This window comes from Chrysochloris asiatica, unplaced genomic scaffold (genome assembly GCF_000296735.1).
Source record: "Chrysochloris asiatica unplaced genomic scaffold, ChrAsi1.0 scaffold00014, whole genome shotgun sequence".
Taxonomy (NCBI): Eukaryota; Metazoa; Chordata; class Mammalia; order Afrosoricida; family Chrysochloridae; genus Chrysochloris; species Chrysochloris asiatica.
This window is the reverse complement of record NW_006408532.1, coordinates 3594443-3621991: the sequence shown is the minus strand read 5'-3', so window position 1 is coordinate 3621991 and position 27549 is coordinate 3594443. Positions and strand designations below refer to the sequence as shown.

General features: G+C 37.4%; 1 protein-coding gene across 5 annotated transcripts in view; it reads left to right on the top strand.

Moving 5' to 3' along the window:
- MAPKAP1 (mitogen-activated protein kinase associated protein 1) overlaps window positions 1-27549 on the top strand; it is a 432218-nt gene that overhangs the window by 75128 nt on the left and 329541 nt on the right. For all 5 annotated transcript variants that reach the window (XM_006834768.1, XM_006834767.1, XM_006834769.1 and 2 more), the window contains one exon: window positions 14758-14906. In XM_006834768.1, coding sequence (XP_006834831.1) covers window positions 14758-14906 — 149 coding nt within the window. The remainder of the gene's footprint in view (window positions 1-14757; window positions 14907-27549) is intronic.

Sequence of the window (27549 nt, the reverse complement as noted above, 5' to 3'; positions counted from 1 at the left end):
CCCATAACTCCTGTGTGAATAATCTTTGGATGCTAGGTGATTAACACACATAGTCATGTCTTCAAGAAGTTTGCAGTCTAATTGGAAGGCAGGACTTTCTACCCAAGAAATTAAATGACTCAATAGTGTTGTTTATGTCAATTACTAATGAGTATTCCTGAGTTTTTTTGTTTTTGCTTACTTCTGTATAAAAATTATAAATGCATCCAAAGGTACATGTTTTAGTGACATTCAGTTTAAATTTGTATCCCCTGCCTGTGGAATTCTTGATTTAGTACAATGAGATATGGTTCAGAAATCTCTATTTTTCAAAAGTCCTCAGTGATTCTGATGTGTAACTAGCTCTGGGGACCACTACTATATTATGCCAACCACATAAGACTTTATTCAATTTTAGCAAATTGGTTTTCAATGTCTCTGTGTTGCACTTGAAAAAAACTGGAACTAAAGTGACTCAAAGTCACTTCCCCAATTATCCACAAGTAGTAAATGGCAAAGGCAGGGCTCTTCTGAACAGACTTATCCCAAAACCTCTATGTAGTCTTTCCACTAGACTCTACTCTCTTTCAGGCCTGTAGGCAGAGAGGAACTGCTCCTGGAGCTTTGGGCATTGAGAAGTCTATTCCCTTGCTTCTCGGTCATGGCCAGCATTCAGGGAAGTTGCTAAAAGCTCTATTGAAAAAAAGGGAGAAATTATTGTAGAAAGTCTTAAAAGTATAAAATTAAAATAAACTATCAATAATCCCAGAGGTAATTGCTGTTGTTAACATTTTGATGTATTCATTCTTAGTTCTATTTATCTGTGTAGGTATGTATATTTTTTAATAATATTCTAACCATATTTTATAAGATTTTTTTTGATGTGTGTACATATTATACACAAAAATAGTACATAAAGTTTTGAAGTTGTTTCCATATCCTACAGTTTTACATTTCTCATTAAGGTTATTTCTAGATGTTTTATGTTTTGCCATCGTAAAGAGTATCTTCTTCCCCATAACTTTCAAATTGCCTTTTTGTACAAAAAAAAAAACCCTAAGCAAAAAAAAAGTTAAAAAAATACTCATTTTGAATCCAGCCACACATTGATCCCATATTAGTTCTAATAAGCATTCCCATCTTTCTGAATGCTATAGCTTATACTTTCTCATAAGCCTGATAAATTGTTTTAAGTCTTGTGTTAGTTGGGGACTTCCAACCATTATATTGGTTCAGACTTCTTCTGTTATAAATAATAGAAAGCAGCATGAAGGGACTTCATAAAGCATGAAGTACAGCTATGCTATGCCTTAAATAGCTTATAACTAGGTGGAGGGCTCTCATGATGTGCTCCCCATCTTATCTCTGCTTTTTTTTTTTTTTTTGTCCATCTGCTGTCTCCTCTAGTTCTTTGTTCCTCTCTCCCCTTAACTATTTTTCTATTTCTGTGGTCTAGAATCAATCAAGCAGTAAGAAGGATGAATGAGTAAGGGACAAAGTGGAGTCAAAAAAGTAATGGGAGAGCTGAACTTGAAGGGTCTTACATGGAATTTGAGTTTTACTATGTAAGAGGTGATTACATCAGAGATTTACTTTTGTGATACTTTTTTTCCAGATTAAATTTTCTTTAAAACAACTTTTTATTGTAGAAAATTCCAAAATTATACAAAAATAAAATGGCATAGTGAGGCTACATTCACCCATCATCTAGCTTCAGTAATTGTCACCATATGACCAGTCTTATTCTAAACATTTATTTACTACCTCCAGAATATTTTTAAGTCAATTGCAGATGTCATATAATTTCATCTCTAAATACTTACGTGTTTTTCCTCTTTTTTCAAGTAAAACATCATTACTATTACTGTCTAAAAAATTAACAAAACTTATTTTCCTGATTGTATAAAACTCCTCTTTAAAAAACATTTCTTTTTAGTTGATTTGTTCACATCTGGATCTGAAGTACATATATTACTTTTGATTGGTGTCTCATTTCCTTTTTAATATTTACGTTCCCTTTTACTTTTTTTCCCTTATAATTTGTTGATGAAATTTAGTCATTTGTCCTCTAGAGCGTCCTACATTTTAGATTTTGCTAATCACATTTCATGTTCTCATTTTAACATGCTTCTTTATCTTCCTGTATTTCCTGTAAACTGGTAGTAAGATCTAGAAACTTGCTCAGATTGAAGTTTGATTATAGGTAAGAATATTTTGTATATGATGAGTTTCTATGTAACCAGCTATTACCCAAATTTTTTCATTACTTCCTATAGAACCGTGTCAGAAAGTATTTTGTTTTTCTTTTTGATGTTAAGGTTGATGATAGAGTCAAGTGTTGTCATTTTGATCTTGCTATTAATGTTACCCACCAACTTTTCACCTTATGTCTCAGTGGCCATTTATGAGTATTTTTGCTGCTGCTGCTGCTGCTGCCTGTTGGGTCATTTCTGACTCTGACTCTGGTGATCTCCTTTGTGCCGAGTAGAACTGCTCCATAGGGTTTTCAAGGCTGTTACCTTTCAGAAATAGAGTGCCAAACTTGTCTTTAGAGGTGCCTCTGGGTGCATTTGAACTGCCAGCCTTTTGGTTGATAGTCAAGCGTGTAGCCATTTTTACTACCCACATTGCATAATTTCAGTAGGAGTTGCATAATAGTGATGCTCTAATTTTATTAACCCATCTTAATTTGTTAACTTGTTTTTCAGATAAAGACAAGGTTTCCCTCACCTATTACTTGGGTATCTGTAGATATAGTTCTCATAACAAAGGTAGGGTAAATCCTTGGTTCTTTGGGCTGCTAACCAAAAGTCTGGCCGTTCAAATCCACCAGCAGCTCCACGGGAAAAAGTTGAGACTACACTCCCATAGAGGTACTGTTTTGGATGCTCTTTATGAGTTGCTGTGAGTTGAAATTGACTTAATGTCAGTGGGATTTGTGTTTTGTTGTTGTTTATATGTAGATGACTATTGAGGATTAGTTTTTCCTTTGTATTGTTATGAGCATATGGGGTTTTTAAAATATAGTTGGTATTTTTTCAGTTGATTAAATTTTTTTTTAAATATGAAAATTGTCCCTTCTTTGTATAGTGAGTTGCTTCATAATGACTTCTAAGTTCTTTTTTACATAATTCAGTTGTCTTTTATGGCTTTCTTACTCTCTCCTGTGTGACGGAATGTTCCAGGCTCATCTTATACATGTTGTTGTTAAATGCTGTAGAGTTGGTTCCAACCCATAGCGAACCTGTATAGGGTTTTCAAGGAGCAGCTAGTGAGCTTGAACCTCCAAACTTTCAATTCAAATGGCTTTTCAGTCTGGTGCATTAACCCACAGTGCCATACCAGGACTACCATCTTATACATATCCTGCCCCGAATGTGGAATCAGCTATTTTCCAAGGCGTTCTTCTTGCTTTTATTGATAAATGGTTTGAAGAGACCACAGTCATGAGTGCTTGGGGTACTTTGGCTTGTTGTGTTTAGTTTCTTGGCTTTTTTTTTCAGTAGAAATGGTTTCTTGTTTTTGTTTGGTTTTACTTAATAACATTTTTTTTAGAAGAGAAAATACATTGTGATACATGCTGATAATTCAAATTCATGATTACATTCGTGTTCCACGTTATATATTTGTGCAATATCTGATTGCTTATAGTTTTGTGGTCATACAATGGTCCCTACAAACAAACAGGTACTACTTTGTAACACACATCAAAACATTATAATTAATATAAAAGACAATACCAAGTGATGAGTATGTTAAAGAACTGGAACTCTTACATATTACTACTAATGGACATGAACCACTATGGAGACTTGTTTGGCAGTTTCTATTAAGTTAGCATACACTTATCACATGACCTGTTAATAGTCCATTTATGTCCAAACCTTATTCTCAAGTTGCTTTATCTTGTTTTGCGTTTTTTATGTTTTTATCCAATAGTCCCATTTATCTTTCTTTTTTAATTTAAGGTTTTTATTGTGGATTGAGTGAAAGTTTACAGGGCACATCATCAGTTTCACATTCAACAATTCATATAACTTGTTTCATTACATTGATTATAATCCCCTCCATCAGTTAAAAGCATTTCTCTTTATCCACTTTAGCTTTTTTTAAAAAACACACAAACAAAAAAACCCATTCAGTTTTGATACCTTTTATAATTATTTTTAGGAATTTCTTCTCAGGTATTTCCAAAGCCTGCCCATCTTCCAGTATGGAGTGTAGGTCTACTTCCAGCTCATTTGCCTCAGTCATTGTATCTCTTTTCTGGACATGCGCAAATATGGTAATCTGCTTTTGTTTTTTTGGCATCTTCAGGGGTTATCTGTGGTCTTAATACTTAGATGGATATGTATTTTGTTATTTTTTATGCTTTCTGAATGCCTCCAGGTAGATGTGATCAGGAAATGGGCTTCCCTTTTCACTCTTCTTCCTGAGAAGTTTCAGGATACCACTATTGGTTGTTTTGATGTAATTTAGGATTTAATTTTCAGCCTGTTTCCTATTCGGTCTGCTTGTCCCGCTCCACAATCCCCGTTCAGGCCTTTTTTCTAGTTGGAAACAGTTCAGGGCCGTCTGTGGCCATTTGGTTTTAATTGGACACTGTCTCTTTAAATTTCAAGGAGATCTGTGCGCATTCGTGGTAGAACACTCTTGAGGGTGGGGCTGGGGTGCCCACTAGCTCAGGCACCCCTCTAGTCACCAGAATGAAGGTGCGCAGACAGCAAGGGACCAATGAACAGATACCAAAAGAAAAGAATGTCCACACCTTTATCTCAGCAGTTCTGCCAGGCGTCTGTGGCCACTCCGATCCTTCCCCCACGTGGTCTCACCCAAGGTGGCGGCTCCTGGAGCAGCGAGCGTCCCGGACCAGAAAGCAATAGATTTCTTGCTTCTGCCACAAATTCTCCCAGCTGTGAGCCTTCCAGTCTTCTAAGTATTCCTTTATATGTGGTTCAGAGTTATGGGACTATCCCCTGAGCCTGCTTGGTTGGGTATTCTGTGTTGTTGTTGGCGGAGCTCTTTGCTACACATCCACCCGATCCGCCATCTTGTTTGTTCTCCCATATATCTTTCTTATTCCTTCATGTCCCATCCTAAATGAATTTACCCTAATTAATCATAAAGAGATTCCTTTCCTTTGTACTTATTCTAGGAGGTGTATGTAGTGACATAAAATAAAAATGATTTAGGAATAGATGTTTATTTTGTCAAGGTAAGATGGCAACTATTTTCTTGACATCTATAAATATTATATGTCCAGGGTATTATATGTACATGTATATAATACTGTATCATTAAGTTAAACAGTATAACTAGAAGTGTTTCTTTAATTTTTTTTTTTTTTATGCATAGAAAGGTATACTATATGTACTATATGTAAGATGTATATTTGACTAATGATCCTGGTGTGGGGCTGTAGGATAAGCACTGGACTGCCAACCATAAGGTTGGTTGTTCAAGCTCACCAGCCACTCCTTGGAAACCCTTTGCAGGATAGCTATGAGACAGAACCAACTCAATAGCACTTAACAATAACAACATTAGATACAAACTGTACCTGTTTATAATTTATGTACAAGTTTGCCGGAAAGACAGACTTAAAAATAGAACTTGTTTGTAATCTGGGGACTGCCTTTATATAATATGGTATCTGTACAAAGTCCAAATCACAGAATATTGTATTTCACAGAACATATTGTGAACATTAAGCGATACACAATTGTACAGTTTTTAGTTAATTTTTTAAATTTTGCATTATGTATCTTTTCTATCATACTGAAAATCTTGTTACCAAAATAGAAGTGTCATTGTCATTTCTAACAACATGATTGCTAAAAACAGTTGAAGATTTTTTGTCCTTTAGCTATATCTCATTAGGTAATGTATCAACTGCTGTGTAATAAAGTTGCTTGAAATAATTCCTGTCTGTATAGTTAAACTGCCAACTCAATATTACATTTGGTTCATTATTTAATTTTGCTTTTAATTTTGGAGATTATATTTTACATTTAATTCTCTTTTATCATTAGATAAAATTTTTTACATGGTTTTCAAAGTTAAATACATATAAAATAGGATAAAGTGAAAGAAATCTAGCTTTAATCCCTCCATGTCTTTTCTACTTTGTTTTCCACCTATTCTTTAAAAGTTTTTGGTTTATCCATGTATTTAAAGTAACATCTAGGCACATTCTTAATACCTATCTTCCTTCTTTTTAGATTAAAGATAACGTACTGTACACACTATTTTGCATCCTTTTTTTATTTAACAGCACATCCTGGAGATTACTGAGGACCAATATACAGAGATGGGCTTCATTCAGTGTTAGAGCAGCATTTTACTCCATGATATGAATGTATGTAGTTTAGTCAATCAGTACTAAACTACATTTGGGATATTTGGTTGTTTTCAAGTTTTTTGCTGTTGTGAGTAGTCTTGTATATTGCCTTTTGTGTGTGTGAGTATATCTAAGATTAGAATATAGAAGTGGAATAGTTGGGTTCAAGGGTAAATATATATGTTAATTTTCCTTGATATTGCCAAATTCCACTCCTTAGGGGTTTTATTATTTTTCTTTTCCACCTAAAAACGTAGTGTCTATTTCTTCATAGCCTCTAGCTTTTAGAATTTTCCCAGTCTGATAGATGAAGATTGGTATCTCAGTGTAGTTTTTATTTGCATCTCTCTCTTTTTTTGGAAACTTTTTTATTGTGAATTGAGTGAAGGTTTACAGAGCATATCATCAGTTTTACATTCAGCAAATCATACAATTTCATCTCAGTGGTTGCAGTCCCCTCCTTGCGACAATGGTTGGTTATCCCACTTCCTCCATATATCATTCTTAAATCCATCCTACCTTCCTTCCCAACCTTTCTTAACAATGTTCTCAGGTAAATATTTTCCTTTTGTTGTTGAATGGTTAATCATTCCATGGTGAGAATACCTTACTAGTGTTACTGTCTACCCTATCTAACTATCTAATGCTTGGCTGAAAATTGAGCCACAAAAGTGAGTTCCATTCCAGACTGAAGACCATAGTCTTTGGTTGCTCTAGTCTCTTTCTGAGTAAGCCCAGTCATTTTTATAATTTTGTGATTTGTTTTACATTTTCTCCCACTCTATCTAGGACCTCCTAGTGTGATCCCTTTCAGAGCAATTGATAGTGGTAGTGGACACCATCTAATTCTTCTGAGTTCAGAGTCTGGTGACTGGTGTTCACATGTTCCTGTTTTTTCTAGGGCATCTTTGCATTTATATCTTGCACTATATTAGCAATTCTGGCCTTTTTTTTTATGTCACTATTTAAAATTTTTATAAAATTTTGTTTTTATCTGGTGAAATTCATCAAATTTTCTTAGTATTCTGAAGTTTGTAACTTAAGACTCATATTGGATATTCTGTTGGGAAAAAACAGAGGTTGGGATGAGAAGGGGAGGACAGGGCAAAAATAGGAAGACTGGTTCAAAGGTAGTGGTAATAACCTGACTTTGGTAGCTATAGAGATGGTTTCAGGTATCTTTCTCTCTTTTTTTTTTAATCAATTTTATTCTGTTTTTCTTGTAATAAAAATGTGTAACAAAGGATACACTAATAAATTCTATATGTACAATTCAGTGTGATACTATTTACAGTTTTCAAGTTATGTAACTTTTCTCACTACTCTTTTCGAAATTATTCCACCCCCATTAACCTTAAGTCACTTTCCCTCAGCTTTTCATCTAATTATTTTGGTAGCTGTTTATTTGATCCCACACAGATAAATGTTTGAATAAGCACAATATTCAAAGTAGACATTCTTGACTAATTAGGATAATTTTCTCGGTGTAGACATCTGAGAAAAGTTTTGATGTTTGAAAATTATCTCAGGGGCATTGGTGTTGGGTGTTCATTCAGGTTTATTGGCTCCAGAAAGTCTGGATTCCACTGAGAACTTACATCCCATCCCCCCACCTTTTGATCGGGATTGTTCTATACAACCCAAGATCAAATTGTTCCATTTACCTTTTTTTGTTTAATTTTTATTGTGTATTCAGTGAAAGTTTACAGGGCAGATCATCAGTTTTTATATTCAACAAATCATACACCTTGTTTCATTACAGTGATTATAATAATCCCCTCCATGTACCACCAGTTAACAGTATTTCTTTCTATACACTTTAGCTATTTTTTTTTAAACTCTCGGGCATATATAATAATTTAAACCAAAGGGCACATGCTTCAAGCCTGCCTGACTCCTGGCTGCTAGCTCCATCCCTATCTTTCCATGAATCTAGAGTCTCAGCTGTTCCCTCTCTCCATGTCCCCATCTCTGCCTCCATCTTTGGTGTTGCTGCTTCTATGGATAGGGTCCCACATTCTAATTGTACTCTTCTCCTTTGATGGTCCTAGGGTCTTCTGTTTCTGGATTGTAAGATAAACTCCTCCCCTTTTTTTTGTTACAAAACTTCTACCTTTGCAGTTGTGACAGTCGCAATTAGTCATGGTAACAATTACTCAGTATTGAATCATAAGACTCTTATCCCCATCTCTTTTTACCAATCCCATCTAGACAAGATGAAAACTATTCACTGGGGACTCTTTCTTCCCCCACACACTCTTAAACTAAACTCCATCTTGAAACCTTGAAAGACAGTCACTTCGTGACTTTATCACCCCCTCATTTTAGGTAGCCAATGTCTAAGTTGCTTGTCCCTATCTATTGGATATCTTTTGAAAGATCTGTTGATGGGTAAAATCTAGGGTGTGAAAGAGAAGAGTCAGGATGACTGTAAAGGTTTAAGGTTTTGGCCTAACATGGTGGAGTTGCCATTAATGAAGAAGAAGATTGTCGGAAAGGTAGGTTTGAGAGATCAAGAATTTGGTTATAGACATGTAAAGTTTGAGGATGCCTGTTGGATATCGAAGTGGAAATGTCAAATAGAATGTTAGATATATGAGTCTATAATTTAAGGCAGTGTGGTGGTCTTGAAATAATCAGTTGGGAATCATCAACATGTTGTTGTTGCTAAGTGTTGTCAAGTCGGTTCCGACCCATAACAGCCCTGTAAAGTGTTTCCGAGGAGCACCTGCTGAGCGTGAATACCGACCTAGTGTTTCTGACCAACTTTGCAGTTTAGCTCATTAACCTTAGGTCTTCCCTTTTTGCTTGCTTTTTTTTTTCTTTTTTTCATTGAGGTATGCTAAGGAGCTCTGGTAGCGTAGTGGTTACAAATTGGGCTGCGAACCGCAAGGTCAGCAGTTTGAACCTACCAGTTGCTCCGTGGGAGAAAGATGAGGCTTTCTGCTCCGGTAAAGATTTACAGCCTCGGAAACCCTGTTCAGGGTCACTATAAGTCAGAACCGATTCAGCAGCACTTAACAACAAAAACATACTAGCCAAACTCACTGCCATTTAGTCAGTTCTGATTCATAGTGAACCTACAGGACAGAGTAGAATTGCTCCATAGGGTTTCCAAGTCTGTAAATCTTGTGTGGCGCCATGGGTTAATGTGCTGGATTATAAAGTCATTTGAACTGCAGAGTTGGTGTTCAAGCTCGCCAGCCATTCCTCAGAAACCCTATATAGGGTCACCATGAGTTGGAACTGACTCAACAGCACTTAACAACAACAACAAATCTTTACAGAAACAGACTGTTGCATCTTTCTTCCATGGAATGATATGTGGGTTTGAACTGCTGACCTTTTGGTTAGCAGCCACTAGGGATCCTTACTTTACATATAGTGAAGTTAATAAATGTATTTTGTCAGTGATTTATTGTTTATTAGTGACTTCTTAAAACATGTACACTTGTGTAATATATAGTCTCAGTTTGGCCATGCTTAATAATGGGATGGGGTTGAGACTTTTTTCATTATAGACTTTAGATTCAGTTTGATTTATTTTAAAATCTTAAGTATGGAAATTTCTAATATTCACAAAAAGGAAAAATGTGACGAACTCATGTACTTATAATCTACCACCTTAATCAGTACTCAAATTGATTTAGAGAATTAAATGATCTTTGAGAAGATAAGGAATTAGCCTTGTTTCACTAATGAATTTGTTGTTCTTAAGTCCTGTAAAGCCAAGTCTGACTCATAGTGACCCTGATTAGGGTTTCTGAGGCTTAAAGTCTTTGTGGGAGCAGAAAGCCTCATCTTTCTCCTGTGTGGTGGTTGGTGAGCTGGAACCATGGACTTTGTGGTTCGTAGCCCAGTGCTTATTGTATTCGGAGCCACCATGCTTCTTTCTCTGCTATTTATAAGGTTTTCAGTGACTAAATATTCGGAAGTAGTTCATCACTCCTTCTTCCAAGTCTGTCTTCATCTGGAAGCTCGTCTGAAACATGTCCACTATGGGTGACCCTGCTGGTATTTAAAATACCAGTGGCAGAGCTTCCAGAATCACAGAACTAACAAGCCACCATAGTACGACAAAGTGACAGAAGAGTGGTAGCCTATGATCAAGAGCCAGTGATACTGAAGGAAGAAGTCCAAGGTGCATTGAAGGAATTGGCAAAGAATAAGGCACCAGGAATTGATGGAATAAAAATTGAAATCTTTCAAGAAAGTGAGGCGGCACAGGAGGCACTCACTCATCTCTGCCAAGAAATTTGGAAGACAACTATCTGGCCAACTGATTGGAAGAGATCCATATTTGTGCCCATTCCAAAGAGAGGTGACCCAACGGAATGTGGAAATCATCAGACAATCTCTTTGATATCCCACGTGAGTAAAGTTTTACTAAAGGTAGTACAGAAATGGCTGCAAGCATACATTGACAGAGAACTTCCAGAGGCTTAAGTGGGATTCTGAAGAGGATATGGAACGAAGGATATCATTGCTGATGTCCAATGGATCTTTGCTGAAAACAGAGAATATCAGAAAGATGTTTACCTGTGCTTCATTAAATGTGCAAAAGCTTTTGATTGTGTGGACCATGACAAACAAATTGTAGTATGAGTATTCCGGAACACTTAATTATGTTCATAAGGAATCTGTACCTGGACCAAGAAGCAGTTGTTCGAACAAAACATGGGAACCCTGAATGGTTTAAAATTAAGAAAGGTGTGCGACAGGGTTGTATTCTTTCACCATACTTATTCAGTCTGTATGCGCTGAGCAAATAATCCGAGAAGCAGGGTTCTATGAAGTAAAACTTGGCATCAGGATTGGAGGAAGACTCATTATCAACCTGTGATACGCAGATGATACAGCCTTGCTTGCTGAAAGTGAAGAAGACAAAGTATTGATTGATGAAGATTAAAGAGCAAAGTCTTATGTATGGATTACATCTTATTGTAAAGAAAACAAAAATGCTCACTACTGTACCAATAAACAACCTTCTTATCAATGGAGAAAAAAATTGAAGTTGTCAAGGATTTCATTTTTCTTGGATCAACTGTCAACACTCATGGAAGCAGCAGTCAAGAAATCAAATGACGTATCGCATTGGGCAAATCTGCTGCACAAGACCTTTTTAAAGTGTTGAAGAGCAAAGATTTCCGCTTGAAGATTAAGGTGCGCCTGACCCAAGCCATGGTTATTTTCAGTAACCTCATATGCATGTGAAAGCTAGACAGTGAATAAGGAATACCTTAGAAGAATTGATACTTTTGAGTTCTGGTGTTGGAGGAGAATACTGAAAGTGCCAAAAGAACCAACAGATCCGTGTTGGAAGAAGTGCAGCTAGAGTGCTCATTTGAGGCCAGGATGGCCAGACTTTGTCCCTTATACTTTGGACATACTGCCAGGAGGGACCAGTCGCTGGAGAAGGATATTATGTCTGGTAAGGTGGAGGGTCAGAGAAAAAGAGGAAGACCCCCAGCGAGATGGATTGGCATAGTGGCAGCATCAATGGGCTCAAGCGTGGCAACAATAGTGAGGTTTGCCCAGGATCGGGCAGTGTTTCGTATTGTTGTGCATAAGGTTGCTATGGCTCGGTATTGACTTGATGACACCTAACAATAACAACAACATATGCTTCCTTAATAAATAAGACATGAAAATTCTGATTTAATAGTTAATTTGAATTTCTTCAATCATTATTTATTCATTTATTTATGAAACAAAAATTTATCTAGGGTGTACTAGATAAATGTGTATGTTTATTAGTGCTTAATAATTAAGAACCTTGGATGGATGCAAATCCTAGTCTTGTTAGTTAATAATGAGGAGGCTTCTAAAACTTCGTGGAAGATTCCTTTATCTTTTGATTACATTTTTACACAAATTCTTAGAATACATACATTTTCTTGTTGGTTGGTTGAAGTGTACAAAGAAGATCATCAATTTTACATTTAACATAACATACACTTCATTTCATCTGCATTGTAATCCCCTCATTGTAACATCACTTATCCAACTTCTTTCCTGTATTTCTTGTTTTTATTACTCCTTTTCAACCCTTTTGAACTTTGTCTTTGAGTAAATGCTACCTTTTTGTTCTTAGATAGTTGACTATTCTATGGTGTGTGTACCTCACTACTCTTGTTTTCCCCGCCCTATGTATCTATCTATTGATTCTCTGTAAATTGAGCCATGTGAGTGAATTCAGTTCCAGATTTGAAGGGTGACCAAGGGCCATATTTGCAGGGTTCTATCAGTCTCTAAGGAGCTCTGGTAGCGTAGTGCTTATGAATCAGGTTGCGAACCCCAAGGTCAGCAGTTCGAAACTACCAGCTGCTCCGTGGGAGAAAGAGGCTTTCTGCTTCTGTAAAGATTTACAGCCTCGGAAACCCTGTACAGGGTCGCTATGGGTCGGAATTTACTTGACGGCACTTCACAACAACAACATCAGTGTCTATCCTGCTAGTAAGCTTGGTCTTTTTTATGATTTTTAGATTTGTTCCACATTTTCTCTCACAATATCGAGGTTCTTTTAATGGGATCCCTTTGAGAGCAATTGATGTGGTAGCTGGGCCCCATTTAGTTCTTCTGGTCTGGAGATCAATGTTCCTTTGGCCTATTAGGGTTTTGAACTAATCGTTTCCATGTGTCTTCTATTTTCATCACTACTCTTTCCTCAGGAAGACAAGGAGAAACCAGTAGTTGCATCTTAAATGGCTATGTATGAGCTTTTAAGAGCTTAATCACTTATCACCAAAGCAGGGTGGTAGAACATTTTCTTTGTGTACTATTTTATGCCAGTTGACCTTGGTGCTCCCAAAACTATGATCCTGAACACTGGGCCCCAGTAACTCATTCCCTCGAGGTATTTGGTTATGTCTAAGAAGTCTTCATAACTTTGCCCCTTGTATGCTTCATCACAGTCATGGGTATATTTACAACAAAGGTAAATACCCATGTACAGATAGCCTCTGTCAAGCCTATGTATATTTATGGATATACTTCTACTCTCCCTCCTACATCCATTTAGCTTGAGTGTCTATCCATGTATCTACCCATTGTTGTTGTTGTTAGGTGCCATCGAGTCTGTACCAACTCATAATGACTTTATGCACAGCAGAAGGAAACACTGCCTGATAGATCACTGTTATTTCAGGATTGTGTATATAAAACAATGCTTACCTCTGTTGACTTCAAGTTTGCATTCCTCCTCTGTCTTCTGTCTCCTATCATTTAAAAAAAATTTTTTTTTGCCAACCTCCCTCTTACTGGTAAAATTGAGATAATTCAAGTGTTGATCTCAGAACATTGTGAAGGTTAAGGGAGATAAGGCTTATGAAGTTAGCACAGTGTGTATTACAGTGACTTACTCTATAGACATTAGTGACTATCATTCTCTTTTTCTTCATCATCTTTGTCATCCAGATTTTTTTCTAGGTGCTACTGGTGTGGTGCTTTGGGTTAATGCACTAGACTGCAAAGTCGGTTTGATCCGCAAGGTCGGTGGTTTAAGCGCAACAGCTGTGCCTGGAAACCCTATACAGGGTCACTATGGGTTGGAACTGACTTGACGGCACTTAATAACAACAACAACTGGAGAGTGTGAGAGGTTTAAGATTTTGACCCTGACCTTGAAGAACTAGAATTCCCAGATCACAAAATATTAGGGCCAGGAAAATCTTCAAGATTATCTAGTTTGAGAAGCCCAGATCTCCTCCTTTATTGTCGAGTCTATTTCTATACATAGAGACCCAGTAAGACAGAGTAGAACTGCTCTGCTCTGTAGGAGTTCTGAGGCAGTAAATCTTTATGAATGCTGACTCCCTCATTTATTCTCCTGTTGATTAGGTGCTAGGTTTGAACCACTGATCTTTTGGTTAACAGTCCAATGCTTAACTCATTGAGTCACCAGGGCTCCTTCACATACCCAGAGAGGTTTAATGAATATCACACAGTTATTAATGGCAGAAATGAACTGAAGTTCAGGTCTCCTAGCTCAGGTCTGTCGCTCTTTTGGTTTGTTAGTCTCTGCTACTCTTGCCCACAGACTTATCATTTGAGATTAAATCAGTTCTGACTCATGGACACCCTGTGTGTGTCAGAATAGAACTATGTTCCATAGGGTTTTTGATGGCTGTTTTTCACAAGCAAATTACCACGCCTTCTTCCAGGATGCTTCCTGTGGGCGGACACAATCCTCTAGCAACTGAGTGTTTTAACAGCTTGCATCATGTAGGGACTCCTCTTTGTCAGTCTTGGCCTGCATGCTATTTGGTTCTCTGCCTTTTTGATGCACAAACATTGAAGTATATATGAGACTTTATCTGCTTATAATACAAGAACATAGCTGTGGTCACTTTCTCCTTAAGATCTTTTTAGGAAAGGTGGGCCAGCTGTCTCTCTGTGTGTAATCACAAAGATGTTTTTATTTTGCTTCTGAATCACAGCCCAGGAGTTAAAGTCACTGTTTGAAAAAAAGTCCCTCAAAGAAAAGCCTCCAAATTCTGGGAAGCAGTCCATATTATCTGTACGCCTGGAGCAGTGCCCTCTGCAGCTGAATAACCCCTTTAACGAGTATTCCAAATTTGATGGCAAGGTAAGTAAAAAATGAAATCTTTTCCCTTTGAGTAAGACCTCAACTGGTGGTGGTGGTGGTATTAGTATTAGATTTAAGGGTTTCAAAGTACCTCAGTGTAATTGCTTAGAGCAGGGGTGGGGAGTGCCAAGGCAACTGCAGTTCCAGCCATCATATTATAGCAGAGTAATTTTTAAGTTGATAATTTTGTATGGCCTGTGAATCATGTTATAAATATCCAAATGTCCCGTGGGAGCAAAAAAGGTTCCCCACCCCTGATTTAGTGTCACTCACATATTCTAAGACCATGATGTAAAAGGTGTGAATATGGATTCAGTGTTGTTTCCTCAGAAATTTATTTGGGAGCATTAAAAAAACAAAGTCCTGAGTCTCCCACCCCCCTTATATTTTATCTCTTAAATGTACTGGGAGTTTTGGTTGGATGGGTCTTATTGTGGTGAAAAATCTTGAAAGTGGCTTTGGAAGGCAAATCTGTATACAGGCCATATCTGATTATTATGATTGTAGAAATTGTTAAGATTTAAACTTCATTTCAGAATTCTAAGCCATTGCTTTGCATTTCATTATTTCATTTTAGGGAATCTTGTTTGACACTTCCTTTTCAGGATGACTATTTGTTGCCTGCTTGTTCTTAAAATTTGATAGTGCAAAATTAAAGTGTCTTTGTTTTCCATTTAGAAAAATGGCCAGTATTTCAGGTGGAGCATAGTTCCATGTGCAGCCTGACCCCCTCCCCATTAACTGCATTCTGTGCAGAGCTGAACAGGACCTCTTTCAGGAGACAGTAGCAGTTGATTTTTATATTTATTGCTATTATGCTTGCTTCCTGGCAGTGTTGTGGGGGTACTGAGTGATAGTTTATTGCCTGGAGGGGTTGTGTACAATTTGTCTTATTTCAACACCATTGCAATTAATAAATATACAACTCTTTGCTTATGTTTGCATTTTTCTTACTCACATGTCTGTTTTGTCAGTTGTCATGTTTGAGGAAGGAATTATTTTCTCTTTGAAACATTATTGCTTCATACAGTTCAGCATGTTTTCATAGATTGAAGTAAGCCTATATGGTCATCAGCACCTGAGATTATTGATGTTTATAGGAACAGAGGGTAAGGACTAGAAACAATGTATAAATGGCATAAAGATCCTAATAATCTGAGAGTACTTTTAGTGAATTATAGATCATATTGCTATTTATGTAGAGCTGCTCTTGTTTGTCCTGCCTCTTTTTTCCTGTTTCTTTTTGTGGAATGTAGCAGAGAGAAGGGAGGTTGTCTTTATGATGTAAGTTTGTCATCCTTGTGGGTATGTGCTGGGGTGTTGAGTTAGACTATGTATGATTTTATTTAAATAGTACAATTGTGAGAAGTCAGTACTTGGACTAGATTACATAAATTGAGTTTATATGCTTCCATTGCCTGCTACTGTCTCATTGTTTAAGGACATCATTGCAGAAATAATTAGTCTGTGATAATGCTTTGACGCATAAAACAATAGCATAGATCTTTAAAAAATATTATATTCTAGAAATCTCATTATGACAGTAGACCCTATTATAAATTACTGTGGTTTGGAGTTTTCAGAAGCTTGTGAACTCTGCATGGTATATATGTGACTTTTGAAGTGCCGGAGAAAAATTAAGGAAAAAAGCATTAAGGAAACCATTTCCTTCAGTCACAAAGGAATCATTTTGTTAGATGTGTTTCATTTTAGACGCTGTGATTTGTCATATCAAGTATACATACAGTATTTGTAATCAGTAAAGGATGTGAGCATGGAGTGATTATCATTACTCATTTATTAAGCATTTACATATTGATAACTCTATCTTATAATGGATACTATTTTATTATTATCCTACATATTACAGTTGCTAAAATACAATTAAACCCTTGTTCTCATCTATTATTCAATATTGATGCATTTGGCAGATATATAATGAAAGTGGCTAATATTTGAAAGATATTGTACTGTACATATTAAATTAGTCTTTCTTTATCTTTGTGAAATACATCAATATGATAGTCAATGACATCTCAGTGATTAATAGTGAATTATACTTGAGTCAAGCCTTTTTGTAACCTAGAAATTAAAATGACTATTCAAATAACACCTCAAAATGATCAAATTAGCATTTTGTGATTGTATAATAATGGGATTGTAGTAGTTATAACAGCACCATGGCTGCCTCTAGAGTTAAGATCATGTCAACCCCTTGATAATAAAGCCTTTTCCTTGAGAATCGTCTTTAATAATTTCCAGATTGATTCTTCCCATAAATCATTTGACATTTAGCACTAAATTTTTGTTACTGTTGTAACTTGGAATGATTTTATTTTTATTCAGATCATACTTAAGAAGTGAAATGAGTGTCCTGTTTTAATGATTTACTATCCTGTCATTTGAGCTTACTGTTTTTTGCCTCAAATACAGTGCTTTCCCGTCTGATTATTACTATTTTGCAAAGGTTCCTTAAGCCACTAAAATATGTACAGTTTTTTTTTTTTCCTTCCTACAAATATTCAAAATGCCTTTCTTGGGAATAATGTTTGCCTTATTTACATAATTAACTGAGTTGCTTAGGTCTCTTGGGAAAGTGGTACATAATTGGGGAAGAAGGGGACTGGGAAGAGTTTGGGGTCTAATTAAATATGGTAAAAAACTACTTAATTATGTATTTACTCAAGAGACTAACTGCTGTGAAATCCTCTTTAAGATTAAACTGACTTTAAATATGAGGGGAGGATTTTTTGTTTTTGATACGGCTTTACAATTACATTATAGTTTACCAAGCATATATAGTGTCTGGTGTGGCACTGTAGGATAAGCACTGGACCGCAATGTCAGTTTGAACCTCAAGGTCGGTGGTTCAAACTCTCACTAGCTGCTCCTTGGAAACCCTATATAGGGTTGCTATGAGTTGGAACTGACTCGATGGCACTTAACAACAACAACAACATATTTAACAGTTTGTGCAAACTGGATTGCTGGTTTTAGTGATGCTAGGAGTTAGCATCTATTAGCAATTGCAATTAATTAAATAGAATAGTATCAACTTTTTTTTATTCCTGTGGCTGGTTAATAATTTATTGAAGACAGAAAATCGAGGAGAACTGCTGTATTTAGGTGTGTGCTTTGTTGTAATTTTAACAAATGTTTTGGTCAAGTTTATTATTATTATTACATTATTTCTTTGATAAAATGGTGTTACTGTGACCTGTTTTAAATTCATATATTATTAAAAATTCTGTTTATTGATCATTTGAAAAAAATTCAAGGTTGATTGCAAATTGCTTTAAAAAAAAAAACAACCCACATAATTTAGCATTTAATTAGATACTGTCTTTCAAAGTCCTTGTTTACTTGTTACAGTTTATTTGACAGCTCACACATAGATCATCAACATTTATGGATGAACTGGAAACAATTTTGAATTCTAGGATAGCTCTTCCTCTCCTCCTAGGATACTTTTTTTTTCTTTAATGTTTTATTGTGAATTATGTTGTAGTTTACATGGGAGAATATTAGCTTTACATTGCAAATTGCTTTTAAGGAATATACTTGTACAGACAAGGCAAAACCAGGTTCAGCCATTACCTGAATTCTTGAGAGTAGTTGAAAACTAGAGAATTATACCTCTGAATGGCCTCAATAACCAAATTAAACCTTTGTCCTAGAGGTTGAGACATCCAGAAACTTATTGCATTTCTTATATGGGAAAAGTTGTTAGTTGTGACAAGGCAGAATGAATCTATGAGTTGCTTTGAGGTGAGAAGGGAGTGGGCTCCACTGATGGACAGTGAGCATTCCTCACTGATTTAAATACCCTGAAATATGTGAGATTTTCTGCCCTTTTCCTCCACCAATTACCTGTCAAAAGAGTCTATGTTTTGTAAGTAATCTAACCCTTTCCATTCTGTGTTGTTTTCATTTTTAAGTGCTACTATAACAGAGTTGCCAAAATTGTGTGGCTTTATCAAACAAACATTTATTTTCTCACAGTTTAGTTGGCTAGAAGTCTGAATTCAGAGCTCTAGCTCTAGGGGAAGGCTTTCTGTCTATTGGCTATGGGTGAGCTCCTTCCCACTTCAGCTTCTGTTTTCTGGTTACTTGGAGATCTCCATGTGACTTGCCATCGATCTTTCTCCCTTTCTTTCTGCTTGGTTGTTAAATCTCTTTTTATAGCTCAACATAGATTGTTCAAGATACAGTCTATAATAATAATCCTGCCTCAATAATTTAAGAATGACACCCCATTCATAAATGAGATTATAACCACTGACATGGTTAGGACTTACAATACATATTTAGGTGGGACATAGTTCAGCATGGTGGGTCGCTAGGATAATCACTGGACTGTGAACAACGAGGTCGTAGTTTGAGCTCCCCAGTTGCTCCTTGGGAAAATGATGAGGCTTTCTGCTCCCTCAAAGATTTACAGCCTCAGAAATCCTATACAGGCTGTGAGTTGTAACCATCTCTGTGGCACTTAACAATGGTTTAATCGCCTTATCACTTTATTGAGCAGCTTTTACTAGTATGATTTTATCATTCTTCTGGTCAAATTGAGTTTGCAGATAACATCATCAGTAGACCATCAGAAGTTCAAATACCCATATCCTGTCAAGACAGTTACTAACAAAGAAAAGGAAACTGATTATCAGTTGTGTCACCCAGGTTAGTTTTCCAGCCTGTTTCTTTACCTTTGAAAAGGAAATGAAAGTTCCTTTCTTACAGGCTGATGAGACTATCAGATAGGATAATATTAGGACAAAGGAGTTCTCACAAAGACAGGCAGTGTAGTTTTGTTTCTAAGCTCGTCTGTTCTACAATAAGACATGAGTTTGAATCCTCACTCCATCTCTAAACAGTATGACCACATTACATAACCTTTAGAAGCTCTAGTCCTCATTTATGGAATGTACTGATGATAGTGTATCTATTTTATTAAGATGAGATGAGATTAGGTCTTTTTAGTAGACTATATGGCAGGGGTTAGTGCGCTGGACTATAAAGTTGGTTTGAATAACAAGGTCGGTGGTTCACACTCAACATTTGCTGCTCGGAAACCCTATACAGGGTTAATATGAGTCGGAACCAATTTGACAGCAATAAATAACAGCAAATGGCAGGGATGGGGAATATCCTGCCCATAGGCCATCTAATCCTCTTGAAATCATCTGGTCTGGCCCTGCCAAGGCAACTGCAGGTAGGACTCAAAATTCAATACATTTACAAGCTTTTTTCATAGCAGCATAAATTTATATTTGTGAATCATAATAATGCAAGTTTTGAGGGACAAGGAAGGAATGTCCATTATGGGATAGACAGGACACATGCAAGTACATGATGAGACAGACACATCTGTTTCTTGTCAGCTGCCTGTATAGCAGTGACTCAGGGGACAGTCATTGCAGGCCAGGTTAGGGAGTATACACGTTGTGAAAGTGTTCACACACTGTGGTGAAACTGTAGTGATCCAGTGATGATAAGATGAGATGATTCCTTGTGATGTGGATGACCTTACCTCTGATGATTGATGGCAATGTTGACTTCCCTGTCGACACATGAGAACTCCAATGCACACATCCACTGTCAACTACCTTCACAAAAATGAATCTCAATGAAGATTACGGAAATTACAGCATACAGAAAAGACCTCAAGAGTCGATGATATGAACGTTGGATATGCTCCAAATCCAAGATGATGCAGGATTAGAACAGCGATCAAGGCAAAATAACCATGTCACTGGCGGCACACACACTGGATAATTGTTAAAACTTAAGCGGTTATAACAAGTCCTACAAATGGTGACTACAAAGAAAAGACAAGTTGATGCAGAGTGTGGCTCTTTCCAGACAAATGGACAAATGATTATTTTTTGGTTGATGTCAAAGGCAAACTTGTGTGCCTAGTTTGTGGTGATACATTTAGGAGTTAAAAAGTCATTCTGGAGCATCATTATAGCTCAAAACATGCTAAACTCAGAGGCTAAGTGCATCTGGATAAAATTAGAGCTTTTCAGTGGAATTTGGAATCCCAACAAGCTACTTTAACTAGGCCTTGTTGTGACAGAGACAACATTATTTAGATGAGTTATGTAGTGAGCAAGCTAATCGCTAGAAGCTGAGGCCTCATGTAGTGGGAGAGGCTGTGAAAGAGTGCATGGTGGCTACTGTGGAGTTGTTTGCATCAGACAAAGTAAAGAATGTTAGTTTTTCTGGAGAACAGTCTTAGATCAGATTACTGATTTAGCACAAGATATGGAAAAATCATTGAAGGAGCCTGCAGGAGATTTCCAATTTTTCTTTTTGGCTGGTGAACGAGATAATGAACATAACAAACACTGCCCAACTGGCATTTTTGTTTGTGGGATAACTGCAGGGTTTGACACGCATGAGGAACTGTTGTCACTGGAAGCTGTACATGGCATTGCACGAAGTAAGGACTTCTTTGAGAGACTTGTTCTATCAATGAAAAAACTGCAGCTAACATTTGAAAAGTTAAGTGGTCTTAACACAGGTGGAGCTTCAGCCATAGTTGGCTCACAAAAAGGATTAATTGCATTTGTTAAGAAAGAACTGAATCATCTGATCCAAGTGGTTTAGTTATATGTTACTACATCATACACCAAGAAAGTCTCTGTGTGGAATCATTGTGACTTAACAATGTGATGTCAGCAGTAGTGCCATGCATAAATGTTGTCAAAAGCAGAGGGTTTAACAGCCACCAGTTTAAGGAGTTACTGAGTGATCTTGACTCTGGGTACGGTGATCTTGTTTATCAGTGTGAAGTGCGGTGGCTGAGTCACAGGAACATGCTCATGAGGTTTTGCAAACTGTGGGATTTAGTCAAGCAGTTCATGAAAATGAAGGGAAAACTTGTCAGAGAACTCAATGATAGCAACTGGCTGTGTGATCTAGCCTCTATGGTGGACATTACCAATTACATGTCAGGGCTGAACATCAAGCTGCAGGGCCCCACAGTTCCTGTTTTCAAATGTGAAATCATTTGAAGCTAAATTAAGACTGAAAAGGAATAACATGGTACATTTCCCAACTCTTGAAGGACAAAAGCCTTCTACAACACTTGAATATGCCAGTGAATGTGCAAAACTAATTGTAGGCATTTAATGAAAGATTCGAGGATGTGAAAAGTAAACAAATGGAATTAAACATTTTTGCTACACTGTTCAATGTGGAACCAGCTGATATGCCTGATAACCTACAACATGAAATCATCTAACTGCAAAACAATGATGAGCTGAAAGCTAGGTACAGTGACCTCCCACTGTTTGAGTTCTATAAACATTATGTAAGCAGTGATGAATTTCCCACTTTCAGGAGACATGCATTGAAATACTCATCTGTGTTTGTAACCACTTACTGCTGCAAGCAGTTCTTTTCAAACCTTACCATCACTCAGGACTGACTGATACAAACCTGGAAAACAGGTGTGAGTAGCAACATCATCAATACCAGTCAACATCACATGCCTCACCAAAGAGAAGCAGTTCTGGCCATCATATTTTTTTTTTAAGTGCCATGAAGTCAGTTCTGACTCATAGTGACCCTTTTTAGGATTTCTGAGGAGCAGCTGGTGAGCATGAACTGCTGACCTTGCAGTTCAAACCGACTTTTCAGTACAGCGTGTTAACCCTCAGCGCCATACCAGGACTTCAGCCATCACGTTGTTGTTAAGTGCCCTCGAGTTGATTCTGACCCATAGCAACCCTGTATAGGGTTTCCAAGGAGCAGCTGATGAGCTTGAACCACTGACCTTGCAGTTCAAACAACTCTGCAGTCTGACACAATAGTGCACACAGCACCACACCAGGACTCAAGCCGTCACATTAGGGGTGAGTTAATGAAATGTTTGACCAAATATATAGTGTTGATAAGTGTCATTGTGTTGGTTCTGACTCATAGCGACCCTGTTTAGGGTTTCTGAGAAGCATCTGGTGGATTTGAACCTCCGACCTTGCAGTTCAAACCAACTTTGCAGTCTTGTGCTTTATTCTGTAGCACCACATATAGCAAGCTTATTTTTAAGATGACAGTTTTGTATGGCCTGTGAATGATTTGTAAATATCCAAATGACCCTTGGCAGAAAAATAGGTTCCCTACCCCTCTTATATGGAGTCCTAGTGTGACCCTGTAGGATAAGCACTAGACTGCTAACTGCAAAGTTGGTGGTTCAAAAACGTCAGTGGTTCCATGGAAACCCTGTACAGGGTTGCTGTGGCTGTGGACCCGCTCACCTCAGTGGCAGTGGCACTTAACAACATCAACAACAGTACGCTGGAAAGAACATAGTAGTGCTATGAGTTAGAATCAACTAAAAGACGAGTGATCGTAGTTTTTGGTTTTAGTACAAAAAAAGCACGTATTAAATATCCCACACCTAATTCTCTCTTTAAAGGCAAGACAGTAATTCCTATGTTCTTCATTAGTTCTGAGAGTATGGAGCAAGAGGAAATAGGTATTTGTTAACTGTGATGGAGTTAGTTCTAACTCAGCAAGCTGTATAGGGTTTCTGAGGAGCCGCTGGTGGATTTGAATTAGCATTGTTAAATAACATGTGCAGTGAATTAGATGAAGCGGTTGTTGCATGACATGCATCGAAGTAATCCAGGAAATTTTGACCCTCAACTTCAAATAGATTAAGACAAGCAATTTTCTTTCTTTTTTTGGTAATGGCTGTTTAAAAAAAAATCAGATGAAAAGATAGTTCAATATTAGCAGTTTTGTGGCAGTTTGCAATATAAGAACACTGCCTTGACAAGTGCTTAAAAAAAAACAGAACCAGTTCTAGTTTATATAGACAACTGAGACTTTGTGTTAACTTGTTAGAAAGTAACCATTTCTGTTTTAGAAACTGTTTTAACAGGGAAGCTGCACAGAGCATGGGGGAAGGGATAATTCATGAGTGCTAATTGCTTGGCTGTTAATTTTCATAAGTGTTGATAGAAGCAGTTCCTTAAATTAAACTTTGTTTAAAATGTATCAGGGGAAATATTCCACAATGTCGAGCCTGAAGTGAAAATTAATATGAATGCTGTGGCAATTAACACATACTGGTTAATAGCTTTTAGCAGCATTTTGGGATGATAGTCCTTAAATACATTTTTGCATGCTGCTCTTGTTTCAGTATTATTCCAGTCTATGTCTGGATAATTAATGAACAAATGTTTTCTATAATCATTGACATTAAATAGCTCTCTTCAAAGAAAGTCACTTAAAACTTCGTAGAAAGGTTGAAACCAACGAGAAATGTTGCAAACTCAAAAAGGTCGCCAGATTGAAATTTTATATATAAATTTCCCTTAGAAGAAAATGTTCCTTATCTGAACGGAATATTTGCTGTTATCATGGGAATGCCCCCCTCTAATGTGTTAGCTACTTTAGTTTTAGTATCTCTTCCCCAAAAATTATTTCCAGAGTATTTTAGTGTTGCTTTGTTTCTAGACTGCAGCTTTTGCTTATTGCTGCCTGAACTAAGGCAGTGGCTTTGAGCTTGAGAGCCTTGGACCTTTGGGCTTAGCCTCCTTTTAACCCCAGCTGGCCTATCACCTAGAGAGGTATCTGAGAATGAAGTTGGCTGCATAGTATTCATTCAGTTTCCTTCTTGTCTTTTGTCACATAAAGAACAAGGCCAGACTGACAGGGAGGCGCTTTATAAAGAAGAAAAGGAGAAAATGGACTATTATAATAGGATGAGGGATCTGTCACTTTAGGATTAGCAAATGGCTCAAAAATTAGGGGAAAAGTGCCTTTTTCTTTATAGAGATGAGAGTAAACAATACTAGAGAAAATCCAGGTATAGAGAAGTTGAATGAAAGGGTGAATTAAGTTGGTTCTAGGGCAAGGGGCCCTTAAAGAGGAGTAGTATATTGAATCATGGAGTCTTGGTATGGCTCTGTAGGACAAGCACTAGAGGGCTAACGACTAGGTCTGCAGTTCAAACCCATCAGCTGCTCCTTGGAAACCCTATACATGGCCACTATCAGCAGGAACCAACTTGATGGCACATAAAAACAACAATATCCACTCATACTCAGTGGGGTAGATTGACCCATTGGTTTCAAGCATAGCAATGACTGTGAGGATGATGCAGGACTGGACAGTATTTCCTACTATTTTATATTCTGCCACCATAAGTCAGAATCGACTTCAATGAGCTTAACAACAATAAAAGGACCAGGTCATTAGTTTACTTCCCCCATACTATTTAGGTGCCCTGGTAGCACTGTGGGTCAGGTGTTAGGCTCCAAACCACATGGTTTGTGGTTCAAATTCATTGCCCTGTAAAGATTTACAATCTCGTAAACCCTGCATAAGATCACTATAAGTCAGAATTGATAGGGTGGCAGTGGGTTTTACTATTGTTTTTTTCTCCCTGTTGCTTGTGATAATGCTGAAAATCCCAAAGGGAGACTTTAGGATTTTTGTCTAGGTAGTTTTCAAAATGTGTTAAATAGGAATCTCCTAACAACTAAGTGTTTTCAGGAGTGCTGGCAGCATAGTGTGGTATGAGTTGGGCTGCTAACTATAAGGTTAACAGTTGGAATGCGCCAGTTGCTCCAAGGGAGAAAGATGAGGCTTTCAGCTCCCGGAAAAATTGACAGCTTTGGAAACCCTGTGTTGTTGTTGTTGTTATGTGCATCAAGTCAGTTCTGAGTCATAAAGACCCTGTATTTCCAAAGAGTGGCTGGTGGGCATGAACCAGGGTCACTATGAGTAGGAACTGATTCGACGGCACATGACCACAGTTACTCAGATGTTAAATATCTAGACTGAGGTTTTACAATTTAAGTGCTCTACTCTGAGCTTTTCCCGTCTAGGCCTAATTTCTAAACTTCGTTCTGAACCCTTTAATCTGTAAAGGCCTTTCTGGTTACAGAGTCCTTTTCTAGAAATTCCTTCAAAGAAAGTATAATTTTGCCATGGATAGAACACTTGTCAGGTTTGCTTTAGAATTCTGACTTTACCATTTACTTGTTATGTGACACTGGACAAGTTACTTTGTCTCTGAGCTTACTTTCATATCTATAAAAGGAGATAAGATACTGTTGTGAGGATTTAATGATAATGGGAAATGCATACTTTCCTTTTTTCACTTTTTATTATGAATTGAGTGAAGGTTTACAGACAAGATCATCAGGTTTACATTCAGCAAATCATATACTTTGTTTCATCTCATTGATTACAATCCCCTCCATGGAACAATTATTCTGCTCCCAGGTCAGGCTGCCCCCTGAGGAACTTACAAAGCCTGCCTCAGGGAACAAGGAATTTGCAGTCTTTCCTTGTATTCACTCAACCATGGCCTTCAGTTTAGTGTGCAAAAACATCTAGCTGCCCCCATCTCTATTTCCCTAGCAACTAAAAGTTACATTCTTTTGATAAGGTCCTGCTTTGTGCATGCACAAACATCACCAGATGTTTTTGTACTCTTTTCCCTGCCCCCAACACCTCCTTTTGATATGTGTATAAAATAGACGTGTTGAATCTGGTCTGTGTTGTAGTATCTCCATCAGAGTATTGTGTCCCACCTGGTTCCAACTTTTATTTAATTGTTTTGTGTCTTTTTTTTCTAATCTCTTGTCGCCCCTTCTCTCCACGCAGGTTGTGGGTAATAGCCATTGTCGATAGCCATTGTCGGATGCGACACCTTTGCCAATTGACTTGAAATCAGGGCGACTAGTTTAGATATAATTATTAGTTGTTTTGATTGGATAAATTGCTATATCTATCTCATAAGCCTTGTTTACATACATGTCAAAAAAGAAATAATGAGATTTTTAGGGGACAGCAAGGAGAGGTGATGGTGGTGGTTATGTGCCTTGAAGTCGATTCCTACTAAGAATACCCTGTTACATAGGGTTTCTGAGGTTGTAAATCTTTCGGAGGTAGAAAACCTCATATTTCTTCCGCGGAACCGCTTGTAGTTGTGGACTGCTGATTTGAGATTAGCAGCCTGATTTGTAACTACTCCGCTACCATAGCTCTTTTAGGAAGGGATTGTTGTTGTTGTTAAGTGCCGTCGAGTTGGTTCCGACCCATTGCGACCCTGTAAAGGTTTCCAAGGCTGTATCTTTACAGGAGTAGAAAGCCTCATCTTTCTCTCGCAGAGCGGCGGCTGGTAGTTTTGAACTGCTGACCTTAAGGCTTGCAGCCCGATTTGTAACCACTATGCTACCAGAGCTCCTTAAGAAGGGATAAGAAAGTATAATACTTTACACATAGAATCTAGTTTATGCCCCACAAATGTTGATTTCTTTCTGTTGATCTTTTTGAAGTATGTAGTGGATTCATTTATGCATTTTTACCTCCCCATCTACCTATTATTTCAAGAAATTATTTACTAAACCTCCCATTATAGTGCGTTAGATCAAAGGTTTATTGCATACCAACTCTTTACTAGTCTCTAATAAATAATACATGGGTAACTGCCTTGGAGTGAATTGAAAACAAACGTCCATATTGACAACAAGTAGAGAAACCATGCTTCAAACATAGGTTTTGCTAGGTGCTGGGGACTCTGACAATGCTCCAAAATTTCAGGTGCACCTATTGGTGGCCGAGCAGAGGAATAGACCCACAAACCCCTCAGCATAGAGTAAATGTGATAGGTACTTTA